General features: G+C 42.6%; 1 protein-coding gene and 1 long non-coding RNA gene across 2 annotated transcripts in view; both read right to left on the bottom strand.

Moving 5' to 3' along the window:
* Positions 1–16,020: 16,020 nt before the first annotated feature.
* On the bottom strand, positions 16,021–17,883 carry LOC124266191. Its single transcript, XR_006895660.1, has 2 exons — positions 17,735–17,883; positions 16,021–17,256 (listed from the first exon to the last, which is right to left on the bottom strand). It is a non-coding gene; the product is annotated as an uncharacterized LOC124266191 (long non-coding RNA).
* Positions 17,884–18,072: 189 nt separating this feature from the next.
* Positions 18,073–21,379, bottom strand: part of LOC124266189 (dopamine beta-hydroxylase-like) — a 68,649-nt gene continuing 65,342 nt past the window's right edge. Inside the window, exons 8-9 of the mRNA XM_046700990.1 lie at positions 19,966–20,062; positions 18,073–18,975 (exon numbers count right to left, since the gene is read on the bottom strand). Coding sequence (XP_046556946.1) covers positions 18,282–18,975; positions 19,966–20,062 — 791 coding nt within the window. The 3' untranslated portion in view covers positions 18,073–18,281. The remainder of the gene's footprint in view (positions 18,976–19,965; positions 20,063–21,379) is intronic.

Below are 21,379 nucleotides of genomic sequence, written 5' to 3'. Positions count from 1 at the left end.
GAATCGTACTGTTGCATTGACAAAGGTGAGACCGAAATCGAAGCTTCATATTGGGGAAAACACAGTTTTCATCATGCAACCGTCAGTCAAATTGTTATTGTCAGATGACAGTGACGGTGACAATGAAAATATTTCAGACCAGACTTTTGAGCCTATCTCTGTTTTCCACGATACCCACAAGCTATTCCGTGTATTGTGCATACCTCCTTGTTACAACAGTCATTCAAACACCAACATTTACCTGATCGTTTGTTAAACAGGTTTTCTCCTACGTCATGCCAATGTCTGAAATTATAGTGACAAGTTGGCATGGACAAATGACTAACCTTCATGTTATTTAAGACGATTTGTTCCTTTCGAAAGTATGTCTATTTCGCCATTTCATCAGTACGATTTTGCAGCAAATGGACTGTAGTGCAGACTGCTCCAGAACAACTAACTCGGGTAGAATATTTTGCAATTGCGACAGTCAGCGATATATTAATGGAAGCATTATGTTTTCTTTTCTACACGTTCTAAAATGCCTCATTGTGACTCACAAATTGAACAGCGACAGGGAAAGGCCCATGTTCACAGTCCCACAATGCATCAGTCAAATTTCACGTGACTGATCACCTTCATCTAGGTGTACTAGTCCAAACTTATATTGGAAGTACAAATGCGACGTTCATATTGCCCCATTTGTTTTGCGATAACCACAGTGTAATTGGAATAAAATAGAGAAGATGTTTAACTTGACCTAAAATCTGTCTGGAAACTGTTTACTGTTTGTGTTATTGGCAACGTGCGCCTTACCGCAGGGTGAGATCCATCAAAAGAACAGCACGTCAGTTAGCCCTGAACGAGGATTGTTAATTCAGGTCACAACGTCGTTCTTCTGTTTGTTTTGTATCTTAGATCATTCGTTTGTGAATGCTTAATTTGCCATCTTACAAAAGAAATACGGTTCGCTCTATCGTCAAAGACCCCTTCAGCTTCACTCACTATCCACTAAAATATTATTACATATAACTGTCAGTTGTCTATTTCGTTCAGTCTGCTCTTGGGGGGAACCCTGAGCCCTGTGGGTGAAGTCTGGACAACGTATTCCAACATTCAGAACTTCTACTTTGGCATCGTCTTGACAGCAGCGACAACAAACACCTTCTCCCTGAGATCTTCTCAAGTCACATTTGGAGACAAGGTATTGTCCTCCGTCAGTTCCTCGCTGACCACATAACGCCACATAGGCTAAGATGAGGTCACCTATAATTTCCTGGTCCAGTCCAGTTCTTAGGTGATCAGGTGCGGGATAAATTGATTGTTTTGCTTGACGATGCTGTTCGTTGCTCGTGATATGAATCACTGGTATGTCTGGTCCAGTTAATATTCACTGGTCGCCGTGAAAGTTTGCGGCGTAAAATAAGATAAAACCAACACCTATTCCGAGGACTCTGGTAGTACTGACGCTGTGTGTCGACGCGCTCTTTTGTTTGTACATGATGAGTGAGTGAGTGGGTGAGTTTAGTTGTACGCAACACTCAGCAATATCCCAGCTATATGGCGGCGGTCTGTAAATAATCGTGTCTGGACCAGACAATCCAGTGATCAACAGCATGAGCATCGATCTGCGCAATTGGGAACCGATGTTGTACATGATGAGAACACAAAGTACAATAACAATGATATTAATTAGAATACAAGAAACTACCTTTCGACTGGTAGCATCAACCCTGAGCTGTATAAGTGAGTGAATGACAGTGCAGCATGTCCTGGAGGATGGGTTCAATATGCGAGTCTTGTCCCGAATGAGTGAGACTAGAGTGAGCGGTTTTACGCTGCTTTTAGCAATATTCCAGCAATATCATGGCGGAGGACACCATATATAGGCTTCACACATTGTATCTATGTGGGGAATCGAACCCGGGTCTTCGGCGAGACGAGCGAACGCTTTAACCACTAGGCTACCCCACCACCCCGAACTTTTTAAGTGGTTTGAACATGAATCCATTGATTGTCCTTAACATCCATATTATTTGAGATTTGTATTACTTTGTCTGATAAGGGCATTACAATACCTTGCCTCGTAGTTTTAATCTGCAAACAATTATGATGAGTGAAGTCTGTGTTTTCCCAGTTGCTACAAAAACAGTTTTGACAAAGATGAAATAGCTGTATGTCAATTTACCCAGATGAAGCTTGTTTGATTGCTGTTTAACGTCGCACACAGCAATATTCCAGAGGTCTGTTAATAATCCATTCTGAAGCAGACAACCCAGTGATCAACAGCATGGGCATCGATCTGCGTTAGTGGGATGCAATGGCACACGTCAACCACATCAGCAAACCTGACCACCCGATTGCGTTACTTGCCTCTTATAGACCAGTTCTGACCCGAATCTTCAAGGGCATGACCCTGGTGACAATCTATAAGGTCTGTTGTTTCCTCTGAAGAAATGTTTTAAATGTAATACTATCCAGCTATCATAGCGGTGCATCGTTGTTGACGCAAACATTTACACGCTCTGTAATTGAGCTCGAGACAATAGTGCTGTTCCATATTGATGTTTAGCAAATATACAGTAGAAAATGAAAAGTGTATTTGCAGTTGCAGTATGGAAAGGTGTACACACCACGGTCCTGGACGTCGCTCACGGATTTCAACGAGACACAGCCTATAACCATCCAGGCCTGCTCAACACAACATTACTGCCTGTATTACATATCTCCAGTCCTCGTGAACAGGTTAGTACAAGTGTAGCTGGATCGCTGGGTTAAACCGCCACGCTAGAGGTCCCGGTCAGAGACCAACAATATCACGGCGGGTGATCGCTGGGTTAAACCACCACGCTAAAGGTCCCGGTCAGAGACCAACAATATCACGGCGGGGGATCGCTGGGTTAAACCACCACGCTAAAGGTCCCGGTCAGAGACCAACAATATCACGGCGGGTGATCGCTGGGTTAAACCCCAACGCTAAAGGTCCCGGTCAGAGACCAACAATATCACGGCGGGTGATCGCTGGGTTAAACCCCATGCTAAAGGTCCCGGTCAGAGACCAACAATATCACGGCGGGTGATCGCTGGGTTAAACCACCACGCTAAAGGTCCCGGTCAGAGACCAACAATATCCGGGCGGGTGATAAGCTGGGTTAAACCACCACGCTAAAAGGTCCCGGTCAGAGACCAACAATATCGGCGGGTGATCGCTGGGTTAAACCCCAACGCTAAAGGTCGGTCAGAGACCAACAATATCACCGGCGTGGTGATGGCTGGGTTAAACCACCATGCTAAAGGTCCCGGTCAGAGACCAACAATATCATCGGGGCGTGGGTGATCGCTGGGTTAAACCCCAACGCTTAAAGGTCCCGGTCGAGAGACCAACAATATCCGCGGCGGGTGATCGCTGGGTTAAACCCCACAGCTAAAGGTCCCGGTCAGAGACCAACAATATCACGGCTGATGATCGCTAAGTTAAACCACCACGCCAATCCCGGGTCGGGGCCAACAATATCACGGCGGGGATCGGCTGGGTTAAACCACCACGCGCCTAGAGGTCGGTCAGAGACCAACAATATCCGCGGCGGGGATCGCTGGGTTAAACCGCCACGCTAAAGGTCGGTCGAGAGACCAACAATATCACGTGATGGCTGGGTTAAACCACCACGCTAGAGGTCCGGGTCAGAGACCAACAATATCCGCGGCGTGGTGATCGCTGGGTTAAACCACCACGCTAAAGGTCGGTCAGAGACCAACAATATCACGGCGGGGGATCGCTGGTTTAAACCACCACGCTAAAGGTCCCGGTCAGAGACCAACAATATCACGGCATGGTGATCGCTGGGTTAAACCACCACAGCTTAAAGGTCCAGGTCGGGAGAGACCAACAATATCATGGCGGGTGATCGCTGGGTTAAACCCACCACGCTAAGAGGTCCGGTCAGAGACCAACAATATCACGGGCGGGTGATCGCTTGGTTAAACCCCCATGCTAAAGGTCCCGGTCGAGAACCAACAATATCACCGCATGGTGATCGCTGGTTAAACCACCACGCTAAAGGTCCCGGTCAGAGACCAACAATATCACGGGCGGGTGATCGCTGGGTTAAACCACCACGCTAAAGGTCCCGGCCAGAGACCAACAATATCACGGCGGGTGATCGCTGGAGTTAAACCACCACGCTAAAGGTCCCGGTCAGAGACCAACAATATCACGCATGGTGATCGCTGGGTTAAAACCACCACGCTAAAGGTCGGTCAGAGCGACCAACAATATCACGGGTACGGTGATCGCTGGGTTAAACCACCACGCTAAAGGTCCGGTCAGAGACCAACAATATCACGGCGGGTGATCGCTGGTTAAACCACCAACGCTAAAGGTCCCGGTCAGAGACCAACAATATCACGGCGGGTGATCGCTGGGTTAAACCACCACTAAAGGTCGGTCAGAGACCAACAATATCACGGCGGGGATCGCTGGGTTAAACCACCACGCTAAAGGTCCGGTCAGAGACCAACAATATCACGGGCGGGTGATCGCTGGGTTAAACCCCCATGCTAAAGGTCCCGGTCAGAGACCAACAATATCACGGCGGGATCGCTGGGTTTAAACCACCACGCTAAAGGTCCCGGTCAGAGACCAACAATATCACGGCGGGTGATCGCTGGTTAAACCCCTGCGCTCAAAGGTCCCGGTCAGAGACCAACAATATCACGGCGGGTGATCGCTGGGTTAAACCACCACGCTAAAGGTCCGGGCTCGAGAATCAACAATATCACGGCAGGTGATCGCTGGGTTAAACCCCAACGCTTAAAGGTCCCGGTCAGAGACCAACAATATCACGGCGGCTGATCGCTGGGTTAAACCCCATGCTAAAGGTCCCGGTCAGAGACCAACAATATCACGGCGGGTGATCGCTGGGTTAAACCACCACGCTAGAGGTCCCGGTCAGAGACCAACAATATCACGGCGGGTGATCGCTGGGTTAAACCACCACGCTAAAGGTCCCGGTCAGAGACCAACAATATCACGGCGGGGATCGCTGGGTTAAACCACCACGCTAAAGGTCCCGGTCAGAGACCAACAATATCACGGCGGGTGATCGCTGGGTTAAACCACCACGCTAAAGGTCCCGGTCAGAGACCAACAATATCACGGCGGGTGATCGCTGGGTTAAACCACCACGCTAAAGGTCCCGGTCAGAGACCAACAATATCACGGCGGGTGATCGCTGGGTTAAACCCCCATGCTAGAGGTCCCGGTCAGAGACCAACAATATCACGGCGGGGGATCGCTGGGTTAAACCACCACGCTAAAGGTCCCGGTCAGAGACCAACAATATCACGGCGGGGGATCGCTGGGTTAAACCACCACGCTAAAGGTCCCGGTCAGAGACCAACAATATCACGGCGGGGGACACCAAGACTTGGATTCACACATTTTAGCCGTGTAGGGAATTAAACCCGGCTTCTCGAGTGACTGAGTGAGTTAACATTTAAAGTCACATCGGCAATATTTCAGCCATATCGTGACTAAAACTAGTTCTAAATTTATAATACATACATATAATATATAAAACCCTGTCAACGAAGGGCAGTAAAACCACTAGATTATCACAGATTAAGTTAAAACTAGCTAGCATATATCTTTAAAAGTAGAAAATTATTTCTGCACAATACAATGTAAAAATGGGCTATAGGTCGCCAACAACTGAAGGTAGATCACCATACTAGGGACCATGGCCCGGCTTCTCGAAATAAAGTAGCAAAGCTTGAAACACTAGGTACCGCCCAGTTGTAATCCACAAAATCGCCTCTGACCACCATTATACAAGTGCAACCAACTTCTTCTTGGGACCTATGTTTTATCGGAATCCCCGTTGTGGCGCTAGGAAAGCACAAGATGAGATCATCACAACATTACTGTTACGTCATATAAACATATGCAAAAGTTTAAAACAAGTTATCTTTTGCTGGGTACTTTTCACTGACCACGAACATATTGAAATGGACATTTGTGCCGAAGAAAAGGGAATTAATAGATTTTTCATAGATGAGATGTCTAAATTTCCCAATAGCAGTTCTGTATCATTTAAAGATTTAAATTTGGTTTTAATTTAAAATTTACTAAAACTGAAAGCATTTTGAAGTATTCTATTGAATGCTGACTAAGCACCAATACAGTTCATTTTCATGATATAATCAACATAAAATACTTTCAACTGAAAACTGAAGATAAAATCGATAAATATCTTTACCGGGGCGGATACAGGAGTGGGGGTGGTGGGGGTGGTGGGGGGGCACACTCTTGAGAAAGGTGTGTGTGTGGTTTTATGTGTGTGTGCACACTTCATTTTCACGAGAGTTGCAATGGTCATTTAATGAACTTTCAGGACAAAAAGGGGGGCGCACCCTGCAGCCCCGTCTGGATCCGCCTTTAGTTTAGCCCCCTCAGTTTAGTTCTGTGAAGATATAACACAAAAAAACAAAGAGCTTAATAGTATAAGTTATTTCTATTTCCAGTCCCGAAGTTGTTCTGCTTGGTGAAGTGCCATCTAAGGTAGTACCAGTATCCCCGCAACGCTTCACTCAGATATCTATAGACACGGATGTCGCCTTGACCTTGACTGGCGGTGTCAAGGAGAACGCCACTGTCTGGTACAGCGTCAGCGGAACGTCCAAAAGCCACACCTGCCATCTTGGGACAACAGGGGAGGCAACTCTGACACTTCTTGGGGGAATATGTAGACCAAACTAGTTATCTATTGTCATGTATATGTTTCCGGTTCAATAAAGGGCCTTACGGAATTATCACTCATGATGTAGCTGAACATGTTCGAAGTAAACTTTAGCTACATGTCAGTAAAACGCTATGTGTCCCAAAGAGATTACCTGTAATCGTCCTACGAGGAGAAGAAATAGATCAGGACTTCATCCATGCCGACTTGGTGTCATTGTGACCTGACGGTATGTGAGGTTTATACCATTGTGTCGTTGGGTGAATAATCTATCATTGTGCGGTCATTTTCAAGTCAGTTTCTACATGAGCCTCAATTGTCTCATATACCAGGGATACTCTAAAACAGGGATAGGTCACTCGCTGGCTTTCTTTACCATTTGTACTAATTAACGTGTGCCTCGTCATGCTCCAACGCACACAGTGACTTGGTTCGTTCCCAGCGCAACTTCGGCTGCGTTTAACAGTACTTCAGCCAGTGTATTGTATCAGTCGGAATTTTACAATGAATGAATTAATTAATTAAGATCAAGAATTATATGTGAATTAATGAAAGAAATAAAGAAAAAGAACAAAAGAAAAACAAACATATGTGAATGAATGAAAGAATAAATGATACACCACGGCCATCCCTCCCCAAACATGTTTAAGAACGCAAATATGTCATATTTTTCATACACCTCAAATACACCCTAACAAAAAAATTAAATTATAAAACTATCACTATTACTTGCAAAAACCTTTCACCTGATGGTATATTCCCCTCATAAAAATTAAAGGTGCATGTGAAAGATGTTTTAGAACAATAACTAGAAACATTCAAACAACGCCCTGTAGTATTTCAATGGCAGATCGGCGATATGTCATAAGTTTTCACACACCTCAAATACACCCTAACAAATTTATTTTAGTTATAAAACTATCACTATTACTTGCAAACACCTTTCAACTAAAGGTATATTTCCATTCTTAAAATTAAACGAATATGTGAAAGAAGTTTATAGCGATAGAATTTAGTCTTTCTTCGCTGTGTACTGAGAATTGAAGCCAGTGAGCTACAACATGCCGACTTGAAACTTTACTACAAATCTACTGTACTAATACTGACACTAATAACAATTATTTGTCTTAAAATGAAGTGACAGAATAGGTAACTTATCTTCTATATGTAGGTTTTCAGTTGTCACAACACTCAGCGTATGTAATCAGCTGTTGAAAATAAACCGGGCTCTATCTTAAAAACTACACTGACGCCATATTGGCTACACTGGTCACGTGACGAGCCGAGGCATAGCTTAGGGGCTTTCCGAGGAGTGACCACTCCCCCTTATATAGTCTCCCTGCATATACATATATCCAGCGCAGTGGCCTGCTGCCGCCTGCAGGCTTTAAAATCTACAGGCCCTGAATGAAATCTGCAGGCCCCAAAAATAGACAACACTGTACACAGTTTCACACTGTTTCTACTAAATCAATTAGCGAAGCCTATTGTGCAGAGAGAACTTTTTATTTGTTAAAGACTGGTGTTGACATTCCTATGTGCAGAGCGCTGAAATACCAGGAAGTGAAACTGTAAGTTATCGTAACATGTTGGATCATGAGTGATTCCCGAACGTTAAAGGTCACATTTAACCAAAAGATCAAACATAATTTAAACACAATTATCACTTATTCATGACATATAATATACATTGCTGATTATGAAAAAATATATAAACAAAATTATAAACGTACAATCGCAAATCAAAAGTGCAATATTTTGTACTTGGGTTTACTTCCCAAGAAACGAAACAGTCGGGATACCGAACCCAGTCAGAGCGTATGCCTTCACGGCTCATTGTGTGTGTATAGAGAGATGTTGGGTTTTGTAAATGCATGCTCATTTTTGTGTATAACATTTTGCAATCAACAGATATCATAACATATCATGTGTACAAGTATCACACCTGCCTGTCTGTGTAATTACATAATGTGACAGAGACCGAACTCGGGCCATAAAGCAATGCCTTTTGTTTATGGTGAATAGCCTCATATGTGTTGAGTTCAAATAGCATGTGGTCAGTGATCGAGGTTGTGTATTGAATATTGCCATTAGCAGACTGGCAGGCAGACACATAGGTGTCAATAAAACAGACATTGAGTTTTGTCTGTGACAACGACATATCTATATCACAGTTAGAAATTCTGTCAACGCTAAATAATGACATTGCTTTTAAGTATCGAACTGAGAAAGTGACTCGGTAAGAAGAACGTGTGGTGAAATAGACAAATGGAATTATATAAACGGTTAAATCGGTAATATACTGTCATAACATATAAAACGCTCGCGCCTGTGAAATATCAACAAAACATTAGAAAAATAGCTCACACCAAAGCCTTCACTGAGTATTCACCGGACAACCCGCTTCCAAGCTGCGCGAACCTATTTCACAGCGCATGTGCCCAGCGCAGCGCAGCCCAGCTGATGAAACCACATTTTCCCCCAAGCGCTGGGGGAAACTAAGTGAATCGTTTGAACTCCGATTTCGCGCGGTTTTATTTGAAACTGCCGGCCTGATACAATAACAACCGGCGCTGGGCCGCCGGGCCGTGGCTAGTAAAAATCTATTTGGGACAGTAAATCTCCACAGTTACTGGCCCGACTGGCTAGTGAATTTGCATGGGGTTATTTTGTAAATATATCACTCTCTCCGACTTCTTAAGTTATAACACAATTTTAAATCATACAAGATTATGGCCTGATACAAATGTTCATCATATTAGCAGTTTAATGATGAAACCTGTGTCATGCAGACAATATTTTATTCTCATCTTTTTTTGTAATCTACATTCGAATTTTGGGCTAGTGAATTATTTTGTGGACTAGTAACTTTCAGACACAGCTCGTCCGACTGGCTCGCAAAATTTGGAAACTATTTCGCACATATGTCATGTCTACATATAGTAGGCTAATGCTACTGGCGGCGAATACATGTAAAAATTGATGATGCGGTATGAAGCAATATTCATTCGTTCACCTGTTATTACTGACATATACCTCACAACTCATAAGAAACTGATTATGCAGATAAGAAACTAATTATGCAGATTTTACATAAGTAGCCATCAGATTAATTCCGATGTAAAACAAAAATTAAATCAAAACGGCATTTTTGTGAAAATGGCAAAGATACTTAAGGGAAGACCTCGACAGTTAACATTGGTAACTGTCAACCTATACAGATCTGGTCCCCTAAAACCGATGATATGTCTCATATTAAACTACTAACATCACAAAATGAGGTTGTATCTTCGGATGAATATCTTGCCTCATCAAGTTGAGCATCGGTAGTTGTGGATGGTCGACACCCGGTGTCCTTCCATTGACACACATTCAGATATTCGTGTAGAACAGGTAACACAGGACATTATAGGAATAACCTCAGAAGCATTACCAAGTATGTGTATCTTTAGTAGGGCTCCGCAATATAACCGGTTTATCGGTATTTACCAGTTCAGACATGAAAACGATACGTATTGCGATACGCTGATCGAAAACCGGTATTTTGACATTCGGAAAACTTCGTACTTTCGGAAATCTTCGGATATTTCCGTTTTTCGCACTGGACGTCACGCATTTGTTGCAAATTGGAGAAATACCAGGGCAAAGGCTTCAGTATGGCAGCATTTTGGATTGAAAATGTTCACGGTTGATGGAACTATTGATAAGAGTAACGTGGTATATAAAATATGTAATGGTAAAGTGAAATGCTCAAGCGGGACGATGAAAAGTTTTTATTTAAGCTTAATCAAACAAAGTAATTTTGTTCTTTTCTTTTTTCTTATTTTATTTTATTTGTTTATTTATAATAATTTTTTTTGCTTTGTAAATCAAGCATTAACTCGAATATAAGTAGTTTTTTTGTGCTAAAAACACTTATTGCAATACCCACCCTTAATCTTTAGTCAGCGGTGACACCCGTCTGGAGTAGGTCATTGAGTGAGTAAATATGCTTTTTACGCCGCTTTTAGCAATATGCCAGCAATGACCAGTGCGGACACCACAAATGGGCTTCACACATTGTACCCATGTCGGGAATCGAACCCGGGTTTTCCGCGTGACGAGCGAACGCTTTGACAACTAGGCTACCCCACCGCCCTGTAAAATAAGTGAAAAGCGTGTCTTGATCACGTGTTGATCTAGTGTGATTAACACAATGAACCCGTCATACTTCCTATTTTCTGTGGGCGGTGGGGTAGCCTAGTGGTTAAAGCGTTGGCTCGTCACGCCGAACACCCGGGTTCGATTCCCCACATGGGCACAATGTGTTAAGCCCATTTCTGGTGTCCCCCGCCGTGATATTGCTGGAATTTTGCTAAAAGCGGCGTAAAACTAAACTCAGTCAGTCAGTCAGTCAGTCCTATTTTCTGTCATGGAAAATAATCTTTCGCTAGAGATGCTATGTTACATTGAGTGAGTATTGTTTTACGCACCATTAGAAACATCCCAGCGTGTTTGCTTCATATGGGAAGAACACCCGAAGTGATGCAGGCCTAGAACTTAGCAGCCAATGGCATTTACCATGTCGGTAAAACCCACTAGGAAGGGTACAGCGCTTACAAAACCTAAAAACATAATCATGACCTATGGGACTCGAACCAAGTATAATAAGGTTGTAGGGCACCTTAGGGACAAGTCACTTGCCCATAGGTCACTGGAGCGGTGGGGTAGCCTTGTGGTTAAAGCTTTCGCCCGTCACGCCGAAGACCTGGGCTCGATTCTCCACATGGGCACAATGTGTGAAGCGTATTTCTGGTGTCCCTCGTATTGATATTGCTGGAATATTGCTAAAAGGTGGCCTGAAACTATACTCACTCCCCTTAGGTCACTATGTGTAACAAGGTTGAGTGTGGGTCGTACTCATAGGGGGCGGTGGGGTAGTCTAGTGGTTAAAGCGTTCGTTCGTCACGCCGAAGACCCTGGTTCTGTGTGAAGCCCATTTCTGTTGATATTGCTGGATTATTGCTAAAAGCGGTGTAAAATCATAGTATTACTCACTCACTCACTCACTCCGTACCCAGTAAACAGGTGCTCTCACCAGCCAAGGAACCTGGTCCACATTCGAGTATTTACAGGTACTGACATTGATCTGCACTGGTCCTGTTAGTTACAATGAGAGAATGTCAAACCCAGCCATATTTAGCAAGCTATTTTTATGGACGTGTATAACAATGGCAAATGAATGATGAGATGGATTTGTAGCCTTGAACAGTATACATGTAGGTTACTTTTTCGGCATCTCAACTTAAAATGGCAGGAAGGTGTCGCTTGATCTTGTTTCTGTATTCATATCTGACTTTGATGGAAATGTGTCGTAACTCCTTATCATAACACTTCAGGATTATAGTTGTCATAGTTGACGGCCTGTCAACTTGTTACCCATGTAACACGTCTCTTACAATTCCCCCGTAGAGACCCGGAGGTAAAACTGATCCTCGTCAGTCTATAGTGGCAATACAAGGGTTTTAATGGGTCTGATTGTTGATTGCTCACATGGCATGGATCTTGAACTCGACTATCGTCGTCATAAAGGTGGACTATTGATTGCTTGTAGTAATATGACAACTTTGTTGAACGCAAACCCCAGGCGATGGAGGTTTTAAACGTTAACCACGTCGGTGAAAACTCCAAGAACGAAAACCCGTGAACATCCGGGCTAGAATTGTGAATTTCTAACCCGGATCGTCTTCGGCAACCCATGCTTGTCGTAAGAAGCACTTACGGGATCGGGTGGTCAGGCTCGCTGACTTTGTTGACACAGGTCATCGTTTCCCAGCTGCGTACATCGATGCTCGTGCTGTTGATCACTGGATTGTCTTGTTCAGACTCGATTATTTACAGACCGCCGTCGTATTGTTGGAATATTGCTGAGCGTTGCGTTAAACTTCAAACCAACTGTTAGGTTGTAGTTTGGAAAGTGTTATATTGCCAGGCTCACGAAATCTCGTCGGCGATATTTTATATCCAACATGGCGGTCTCCATAGTAACTAACAACTACACAAGAACGGGCAATCGGGATCCAAGCCCCATCATAGGATTCTGGCGCGCCCAAGGGACGCAAATCTGTTTCACTACATGCATACCATGCATGGAATACTCACTTGCAGCAATCTGTGATGCAGTGGCATCAGCCATGGAGGTATCCGTCTTGTGCTCCTCTTGTAGTGAGGAGAAGCAGAGCCGAAAATGCGCCCCAGAACACAAGACAACAGGATACCAATAGACAAAACAGTCTGCTGACCCTTGTCCATTATGACCGGTCAAGATGGTTTCGTCAGTATTTCAGAATAGTCAGGGGTTAAGATTTCTTTTTGGAGCCAACGAACGTACACTGGCCTGTACTCGTGGTTTTAATAAAAATGTGTGTGATGCAAGGCTCCTTCAACAGTCCTGCAACTGTTAGACATCGGCTTACACTAAACGGAGAGTACTCTGTATAAATAATATTCGATGAGGCTGGTTGTTTTAAACATGCAGAGTATCCAAGATACAGGTCATGGGATCTTCTTTCATCTCACTAAAGCTTTTGTAAAGTATATATATTTTTATTTATATATACAATGGGTTCATCGAGGTTGTATCACTTGAGTGAGATAAACGATGGACGAGTGATCGATTATGTATATGTAACAAGCTTAAAATCAAGTGTTTCTGCTTGGACGTACTTGAGACTTGAGTGTTTTTTGTCACGTTAACATAACATAACAGTCCATTTGTATAACGCTAGTTCCATGCTCAATGCATGCTCAAAGCGCAGATTCAGGGAAGAAAAGCTTGTCTGAAAACATGGGTTTTAAGGCTTGAGAAACGGATCACCCGAGGAAGATAATTACAACATTCCAAAGGCAAATGAGGTGAGGTGAAATTGGGTTCAACATCTTACTTGAGAATATTTCGCTCATATGACGACGTACATGCGTGTGTATGTGTGGCTGCTTGTACTAGCCCAGTACTTAAGCTGGTTTTATAGTGCTAGCCCACTGAGATACCATGCCGCAGTTAAGCATGAATACCCTACTCAGACACATTATACTGACTGCGAGCAGACCAGTCCTTGTTGTACCCAATAATGCCGAGCGCCAGGCAGGGACCAACAAGTACCATATTTTAACGTCTTTTGGTATGATGCGGTCGTGGATCGAACCCGCGACCTTCCGCTCTCCGGGCGGACGCTCTAACCACTACACCACGGAGGCGGTCCATGAATGCAGGGAACGATGTTTGACATATTGCATGTTGTTTGGTTTTGCGGTGAGCAACATTGCGTCCACGATACCTCTTTTGCAAGTATTTTTCTATATTTGCATTCAGACATTTGAAAATTAAAATCGTGTACCGGCTTGGTAAAATAGATGACTATTAAGACAAGACAAGGCAAGACAATATATTTAGTGTAGAAGCCCACTACCTAAAATACAGACATAAAGGCTGCAATGAATGGCGGGATACAGGGGAGGATACCGAGGATGTTTTTGTAATCCGTTTAATATACGACAGACAACTACATGCGTGGAAATACACAGTCACACACAGAGCGTAGACGCACATATCATTTATGGTATTCGGGAAAGAACATCCATCTTCAGTGCCATTTGCAGTGAAAACACACCTATGAATTTCACTTTAAACACACAAGTAAATCAAATAAAGTGAAATTAAGATTGCGAATCCTCATAATTTTACCTTGCCAACTGAACATTAAAATCTCAGAATATTATTTAACACGGGATGGGGTTGGGGGGAGTTGGTGACGTAATTGGGGTCATAATCGTGTACACAGACAGGGTATCACGGATTGCACAAGCCATCTTGAATCGACGACTCGAATCTAAAATAGCAACGGATGAAGGGGTTTATGTTCATATCTATTCCAAGTTTGTTTTCATACGTCCATGTTTACCATACAATCCCGAAACTAACACGTCGGCATAAAGGTTTTGGACACGAGTACAGGTCTGCTTTCGATTGAAGCACGAGTAACTTTTCAATGAATTCCCGTCAAGAAAGAAGTCTATCATAATGTGACCAGAAGTCACTACCATCGAATAGAAATCACGGATTCATCTGACACAAATTCATGGTCAAAATAGAGAATTACAGAAGAAATCCACAACAATTTTCTTAATTTCAGGGCTGAGTGAATCTTGCCAAATCATTCTGGACTTGAGTTGAACAACATATTAAACATATTGTCTAGGGGCTGGTAGTCAGACTTCTTTGGCCTCTGCAGATGAAATTATAAACGGCCAGCTTGTATATTTGTGAACGTTAACGAGATTGTCTAACTGTGATGGAAGTCAACATCTGTGTAAACAAATATACAGCAATAGGTTACACGAAAATGTTTGTGATAAGGATTACATTTCAACTCGGTCTGAAGAATAGTTCAATAGTTCGAAACCGTAGAAAACACTCAATTAACGGTTTAAACAATATCTACCTTGTCTGTGTTGACACGTTAAAGAGATTTTCAGAAAATAAAAATAATAAAGCACAACTGTATGCTTATAGTATAGTCAACAACAACATTCTGTTTGTTCTGTTCTTGTACCTTTTGTTGTTGTTTTGTTAATGGATAGACAACGTCTTTATTGCAGTGGATGCGTAGATGGTGTAGATCCTAACACTGTTATCAAGCAAATGATACACAACACATGCACAAGGAGAAGTATATACGGTACTTGAGTTATACAATTGAAGAGGTTGATATACAGGGTGTTGACAGAATGAGGCTTGTTGTGATACAGACATGATTGAAGCCAGATAGACAAAGGGTGGGTTATTCTTGATTAGGCAAGATAAGAAAACCCTTAGAGGGATCTCAACAGAGATCAAGGTTATGACATCCCTACGATCAACTAATCAAGCCTAATCAAGAATGGGGTAGTCAAGTGGTTAAAGCGTTCGCTCGTCACGCCGACGACACGGGTTCGATTCCCCACATGGATTCATTGTGTGAAGCCCATTTCTGGTGTCCCTCTCCGTGATATTGTTGGAACATTGCTAAAAGCGCCGTAAAACCAAACTCACTCACACACTCATGATGAAGAACATGACAAAAGGCGTTGTATGCATACTATCTGTCTGTGGGTGAGTGTAGCTTTACGCCGCTTTTAGCAATTTTCCAGCAATAACACAGATGGATTACATCAGGACTGGGCTTCACACATTGTACCGGTGTGGGGTTACGAACCCGGGTCTTCTTTCTGTGAAGCCCAGCTGTAGTTTATCAAATCAGTTAATGATAGTGTATAACAAACAACATTTGGAAAAGTATAATATTTATCTGAAATAGTTCATTTTTACAAATACTTCATACATTAGAACATGTGATGGTGTAAGTGGGAGCAACGCCAACACTCATCTAGTCTATACTACACCTTCCATGCACTTGACGTCGAAACGGAGGTATATTGTTCATCACGAAAACGTGGGATGCGTGAAGGTATGTACATTGATCACTGACAAAGACGCAACCAGCCGACAAAACCAGTCAAGACCACCTCCACTTCCGGCTTGTGATGGTGAACGGAAAGGCGAGTGACCGCTAATGTTGATCTACAGCGATTTTAACACCAAATAACCATATGACATAGGAATGGGTTTCACACTTTGTACTCGTTTGGATGCGAACCCAGATCTTCGGTGTGGCAAGCAGGCATAAGGCAAGTCTACAATGCTAACTCACCACTCTTTACTATACTAGCGTTATGATGGTGGCCGATATTGCTAGGAACATTGGACATCAGTAATTCATTAATATCGGGGTAGACAAGGGGTGTGTTTAGAGACAGAACGTTTTTCACTACTTCCAAACACACAATTTTAACCGTTGACTAAATTTAGCCGAAAAACGTTATTTTTACATTTTCAGCGAATAGCAATTTCATTTAGATATTTTTCTATCTATTTTTCTATTTAGATATTTTACAAATAGTTACAGCCCTTCCTTTAAATGATGAGTCGTTGCTGACTCATATACAATAGCGATTTATAGAACATTTCGTTATCACTGACAATGTGACAGTGGTGATATAATTGTCACAGACAGTGGTGATTTTGTCAAAACTGAAATATTGATCACAGATGTGATCTTGTCAAACTGGACACCAAATAGCCAATTGTTGATTCACACAGACATATAATAAACCCATAAATATTACAAAAACAAAAAGGCACATCGAATATTCCCAAGGGAACTCAAAGCAATGGACCCTAACAGCAAGCACAAGGTGAATACTAACACCAAGTCTGGGCTATATTATTCCAGCTTGTCTTCGAGAACGCTCGGGACATGTCAATGACACTCTTCTTAGCTGAGGGAGCAGCACCACAACCCTATATGTGCCCCGGCCAACAGCAGCATATTTCAAAGTAACAAAAAACAGAACATACAAACGTGTGTGTCATACTTATTGTCCTTCATGACCAACAGGCCGAACAGGGACTCATGTCCTTCGCGAGGCAATTTTTATATACATTTCTGCAACTGGGTACCGCCTTAGCACAAATGGGCACAGTTAAAAGAGTCGTCATCTCGTAGGAGTTTCTCCAACGTATATTTTCCAACGAGCCATTCCTTTTGATCCACTGATATAAAGTGAGATTAAACCAAATTAAGTCTATCTCAACATTTTTCAATATAGGACCTAAGTAAAACACAAAATGTCTTCTTGAAGTATACTATGACCGAAGTGTTTGAAGTCGTACGTACATTCTGACTGGCCTCATAACTTTTAGCGACAATGGGCACGAGTCTTCTGTCATGTTATGGAACAGGGCAAGCGGTGACAAATACATTCTTTTGTCAGAATTCCTTTTATGCAAGAGGGAGTGCATGTACATAATGTTTCTCACCAATTTCGTAAAATGAATACGAGACATATGCGACTGCATGGATTTCATTATTACCTATTATTCCTTTTGAGCCACTCTTTAGGAAACTGCACGGCTCGTTTTACGAATGACGGATAGGGACGTTGCATTGAGTAGTCCTGACACTGGATGCACACCGTTATTCACGATGATTTCATCTTTGAACAAGGATGTCGTTATTTTCGATGTTTGCATGACGCAAGTCAATTCTAACACATCCTTTTCTTTTTTAGCATGCCAAAGTTAAATGATAGCAGGTGCTTCTAGAATGACGTGTTATAGGTTAGTCACGAAGCAGGAAGTTATTTGCAAGTGACATTTATTTATGTGAATTAGGAATGTGTTATGTGTGTACGATTTGCCCTCGTATAGCTATGACCAGGAAGTAGACATGTACATCACATTATATTTTAAAGAAAACATTATTTCGTTGCAAAAAATGTATACGGCATAGGATAACAACGGCCTTGCATGGTATGTTGCATAGTAGTGTTTTGGTATCATGTTGGACATATCTTGGACATGTCATTCACCAGACCATCTGGTCGTGCCTCTGTGATCTCTCACACAGCACAGCCAGGTGGTGGTCACTCGATGGACGTCATGAGTTGTGAGCAAATTGATTCATTGTGATGCCGTTGTCTTGACGATCAAGAAGGTGTTTCAAACAACACCGATATTATTGAAACAGAAACCAAAGTAAGAATTGTCAATGATGTCAAAGTCGTAGGTGGAGACCCATTGTATGGCGATACCGTCTTGATCGATGTGTATCTTGCAGCGCACATCTTTTGGGCACCTTCACCCAGCGTTCCTCCTCTGTACCGCTTATCGCAGTAGCCATTGTCAAATCTGTCCTCACAGTCACAGGTAAATAATGCATTCAGGAACTGAAACCCTATCGATGTATGGCGAAACTTTGATATTATGTAACTTCCGATATCTCCCGACAGACAGGGGTGTTTCCGAGCTGATTTAATGGCAGCTAAACAACTATCCGTGCAGCTGTTTTCTTCTGTTTTGGCGTCAAAACAATGACCGAGCACAGATTTGAATATATTTATCGTATCCTGATTGGTTGGTTGGAGGAAGGCTAACCAAAAGCAGCCGTCGATGGAGTTGTTCCGGAACTTCGGGAGGTATCGGTCACACTTCTGGACCGACTTCCTAGCGGTGCACCATGGTATGGGAAGGTTCTGTTTTGGGTAGTACGTCATGAATCCGTAGCACATTTCGTCCTGTGTTCCATCGCCAAAACACATGGAGTTGCCAGACGTAGGTGTTTCGTAAACGCAGGTTGTTCGTATCTCGTCGCCAGGGCGCACTTCGACTGGGGGGTTAAACCTGACGGGGAAAAGAATGTTCATGTATAGCACAAGGAAGTCATTCTTCCACGTCATCTCAATGCAAATATGGTCATTAAAGGCTAGGTATCTCTTTGAGGTCAAAGAATATCGCATACAGTCATGAGGTTGTTTTTTTCAAAGAAAATGAGTTATTGGCTTAAAGGCGACTAGCGGGACTGGGTGGACAAGCGAGCTCATTTGGTTGAACCTGTGACATACATCGACGTTTATGATGTCAGTCATAATTGTCTGATCCAGCCACCATTATTTAGAACCTACATTCATACAGGTGGAATATTGCTGAGTATGGTGTTAAAAAAACACAGACATTGAAGACCTTCACTTAACTATGGACAAACCTCGAACAACCTCATCTCACTCTGACTGGAGGATAGTGACTGGTATCCCAGGGTATGGGTGCTATTCTACTGCACGTTTAGACAGGTAAACAATCTCAAACCACAGGAATACATCACTTCACACACCTTGATAACATGACATCAACACGCCATTGCTTGACGGTACTATTGCCATATACTGGACACTCGTGATTAGGTTCAAAACTTGTTTTGATATATATAGGTGTGCATATATCTAGATCTTCCAGGGTTTAAGGTTCATCAGAGTTTCACAACTATACTGACAGATGTCTCCGTAGATACCCCATTAACAGAAACAGATCAGAAATGTAAGGTATGTACACAGGAGTCGATTTAATGATTTTGTGAGTAGTTATGTTACTGCGTATAAGTCAAAATATTATGGATGTCAACTTCTTCTTTGTTGTATACAATGTTGTTAAATATTTAATATTTTGAATTTGAGGAGTGTACAAATTGTGTTGAAATTCATTCGCCGACATTTTTATTCAAAACGCGACGCTTGTTTGACCGGCAGTGTAACATTACGACACATCGAGTTCCGTCCTGACTAGTTTCATATCGCTCTTAACACTTTCAATATCGATATAAATTTGCATAAAACTCACGAGTAGATCACTGGATTGTCGTAGTGATAGAATCTGTCGTATGTGATGTCGCGCACCTTGCTGCCGTTCCGGTAGAGTTCTATCCTTTGACTCACACCTGCAAGACAAATGTCATCTTTACATAATAGTGATAGTTGGGATGCTTCACGGAATTCCATACTCTGCTCTGTGGCCAAGTCTGGGCGGTGCAATATGCACTTTGTAAAGATTATACAAGAGTGTGGACAGTTATCACCATTGTCACGTAACACATAGCATTGTAGTCCACGTATTTGTGTACGTAATATATCTACATCAAATTGAATTATATTGATACTATTAATATGTCACATTCGATATGTCTCTATGTGTGATAGCGCCCGTGTTGAATGAGGAATACAATATGTAAACACTGTCACCTACCCCGGTAATGTGTGTGTTATACCGGCAGCGTTGAATGAGGAATATAACATGTAAACACTGTCACCTACCCCGGTAATGTATGTTATACTGGCAGCGTTGAATGAGGAATATAACATGTAAACACTGTCACCTACCCCGGTAATGTGTGTGTTATACTGGCAGCGTTGAATGAGGAATATAACATGTAAACACTGTCACCTACCCCGGTAATGTGTGTGTTATACTGGCAGCGTTGAATGAGGAATATAACATGTAAACACTGTCACCTACCCCGGTAATGTGTGTTATACTGGCAGCGTTGAATGAGGAATATAACATGTAAACACTGTCATCTACCCCGGTAATGTTTGTGTTATACCGGCAGCATTGAATGAGGAATATAACATGTAAACACTGTCACCTACCCCGGTAATGTTTGTGTTATACTGGCAGCATTGAATGAGGAATATAACATGTAAACACTGTCACCTACCCCGGTAATGTGTGTGTTATACCGGCAGCGTTGAATGAGGAATATAACATGTAAACACTGTCATCTACCCCGGTAATGTCTGTGTTATACTGGTAGCGTTGAATGAGGAATATAACATGTAAACACTGTCACCTACCCCGGTAATGTTTGTGTTATACTGGCAGCGTTGAATGAGGAATATAACATGTAAACACTGTCACCTACCCCGGTAATGTGTGTGTTATACTGGCAGCGTTGAATGAGGAATACAACATGTAAACACTGTCACCTACCCCGGTAATGTGTGTGTTATACTGGCAGCGTTGAATGAGGAATATAACATGTAAACACTGTCACCTACCCCGGTAATGTGTGTGATATACTGGCAGCGTTGAATGAGGAATACAACATGTAAACACTGTCACCTACCCCGGTAATGTGCATGTTATACTGGCAGCGTTGAATGAGGAATATAACATGTAAACACTATCACCTACCCCGGTAATGTGTGTGTTATACCGGCAGCGTTGAATGAGGAATACAACATGTAAACACTGTCAC

Source organism: Haliotis rubra, unplaced genomic scaffold, assembly GCF_003918875.1.
Source record: "Haliotis rubra isolate DU_JTF1 unplaced genomic scaffold, ASM391887v1 Scf1238, whole genome shotgun sequence".
NCBI lineage: Eukaryota > Metazoa > Mollusca > Gastropoda > Lepetellida > Haliotidae > Haliotis > Haliotis rubra.
The sequence above is the reverse complement of the archived record's forward strand: the minus strand, read 5'-3'. Positions and strand labels throughout refer to the sequence as shown.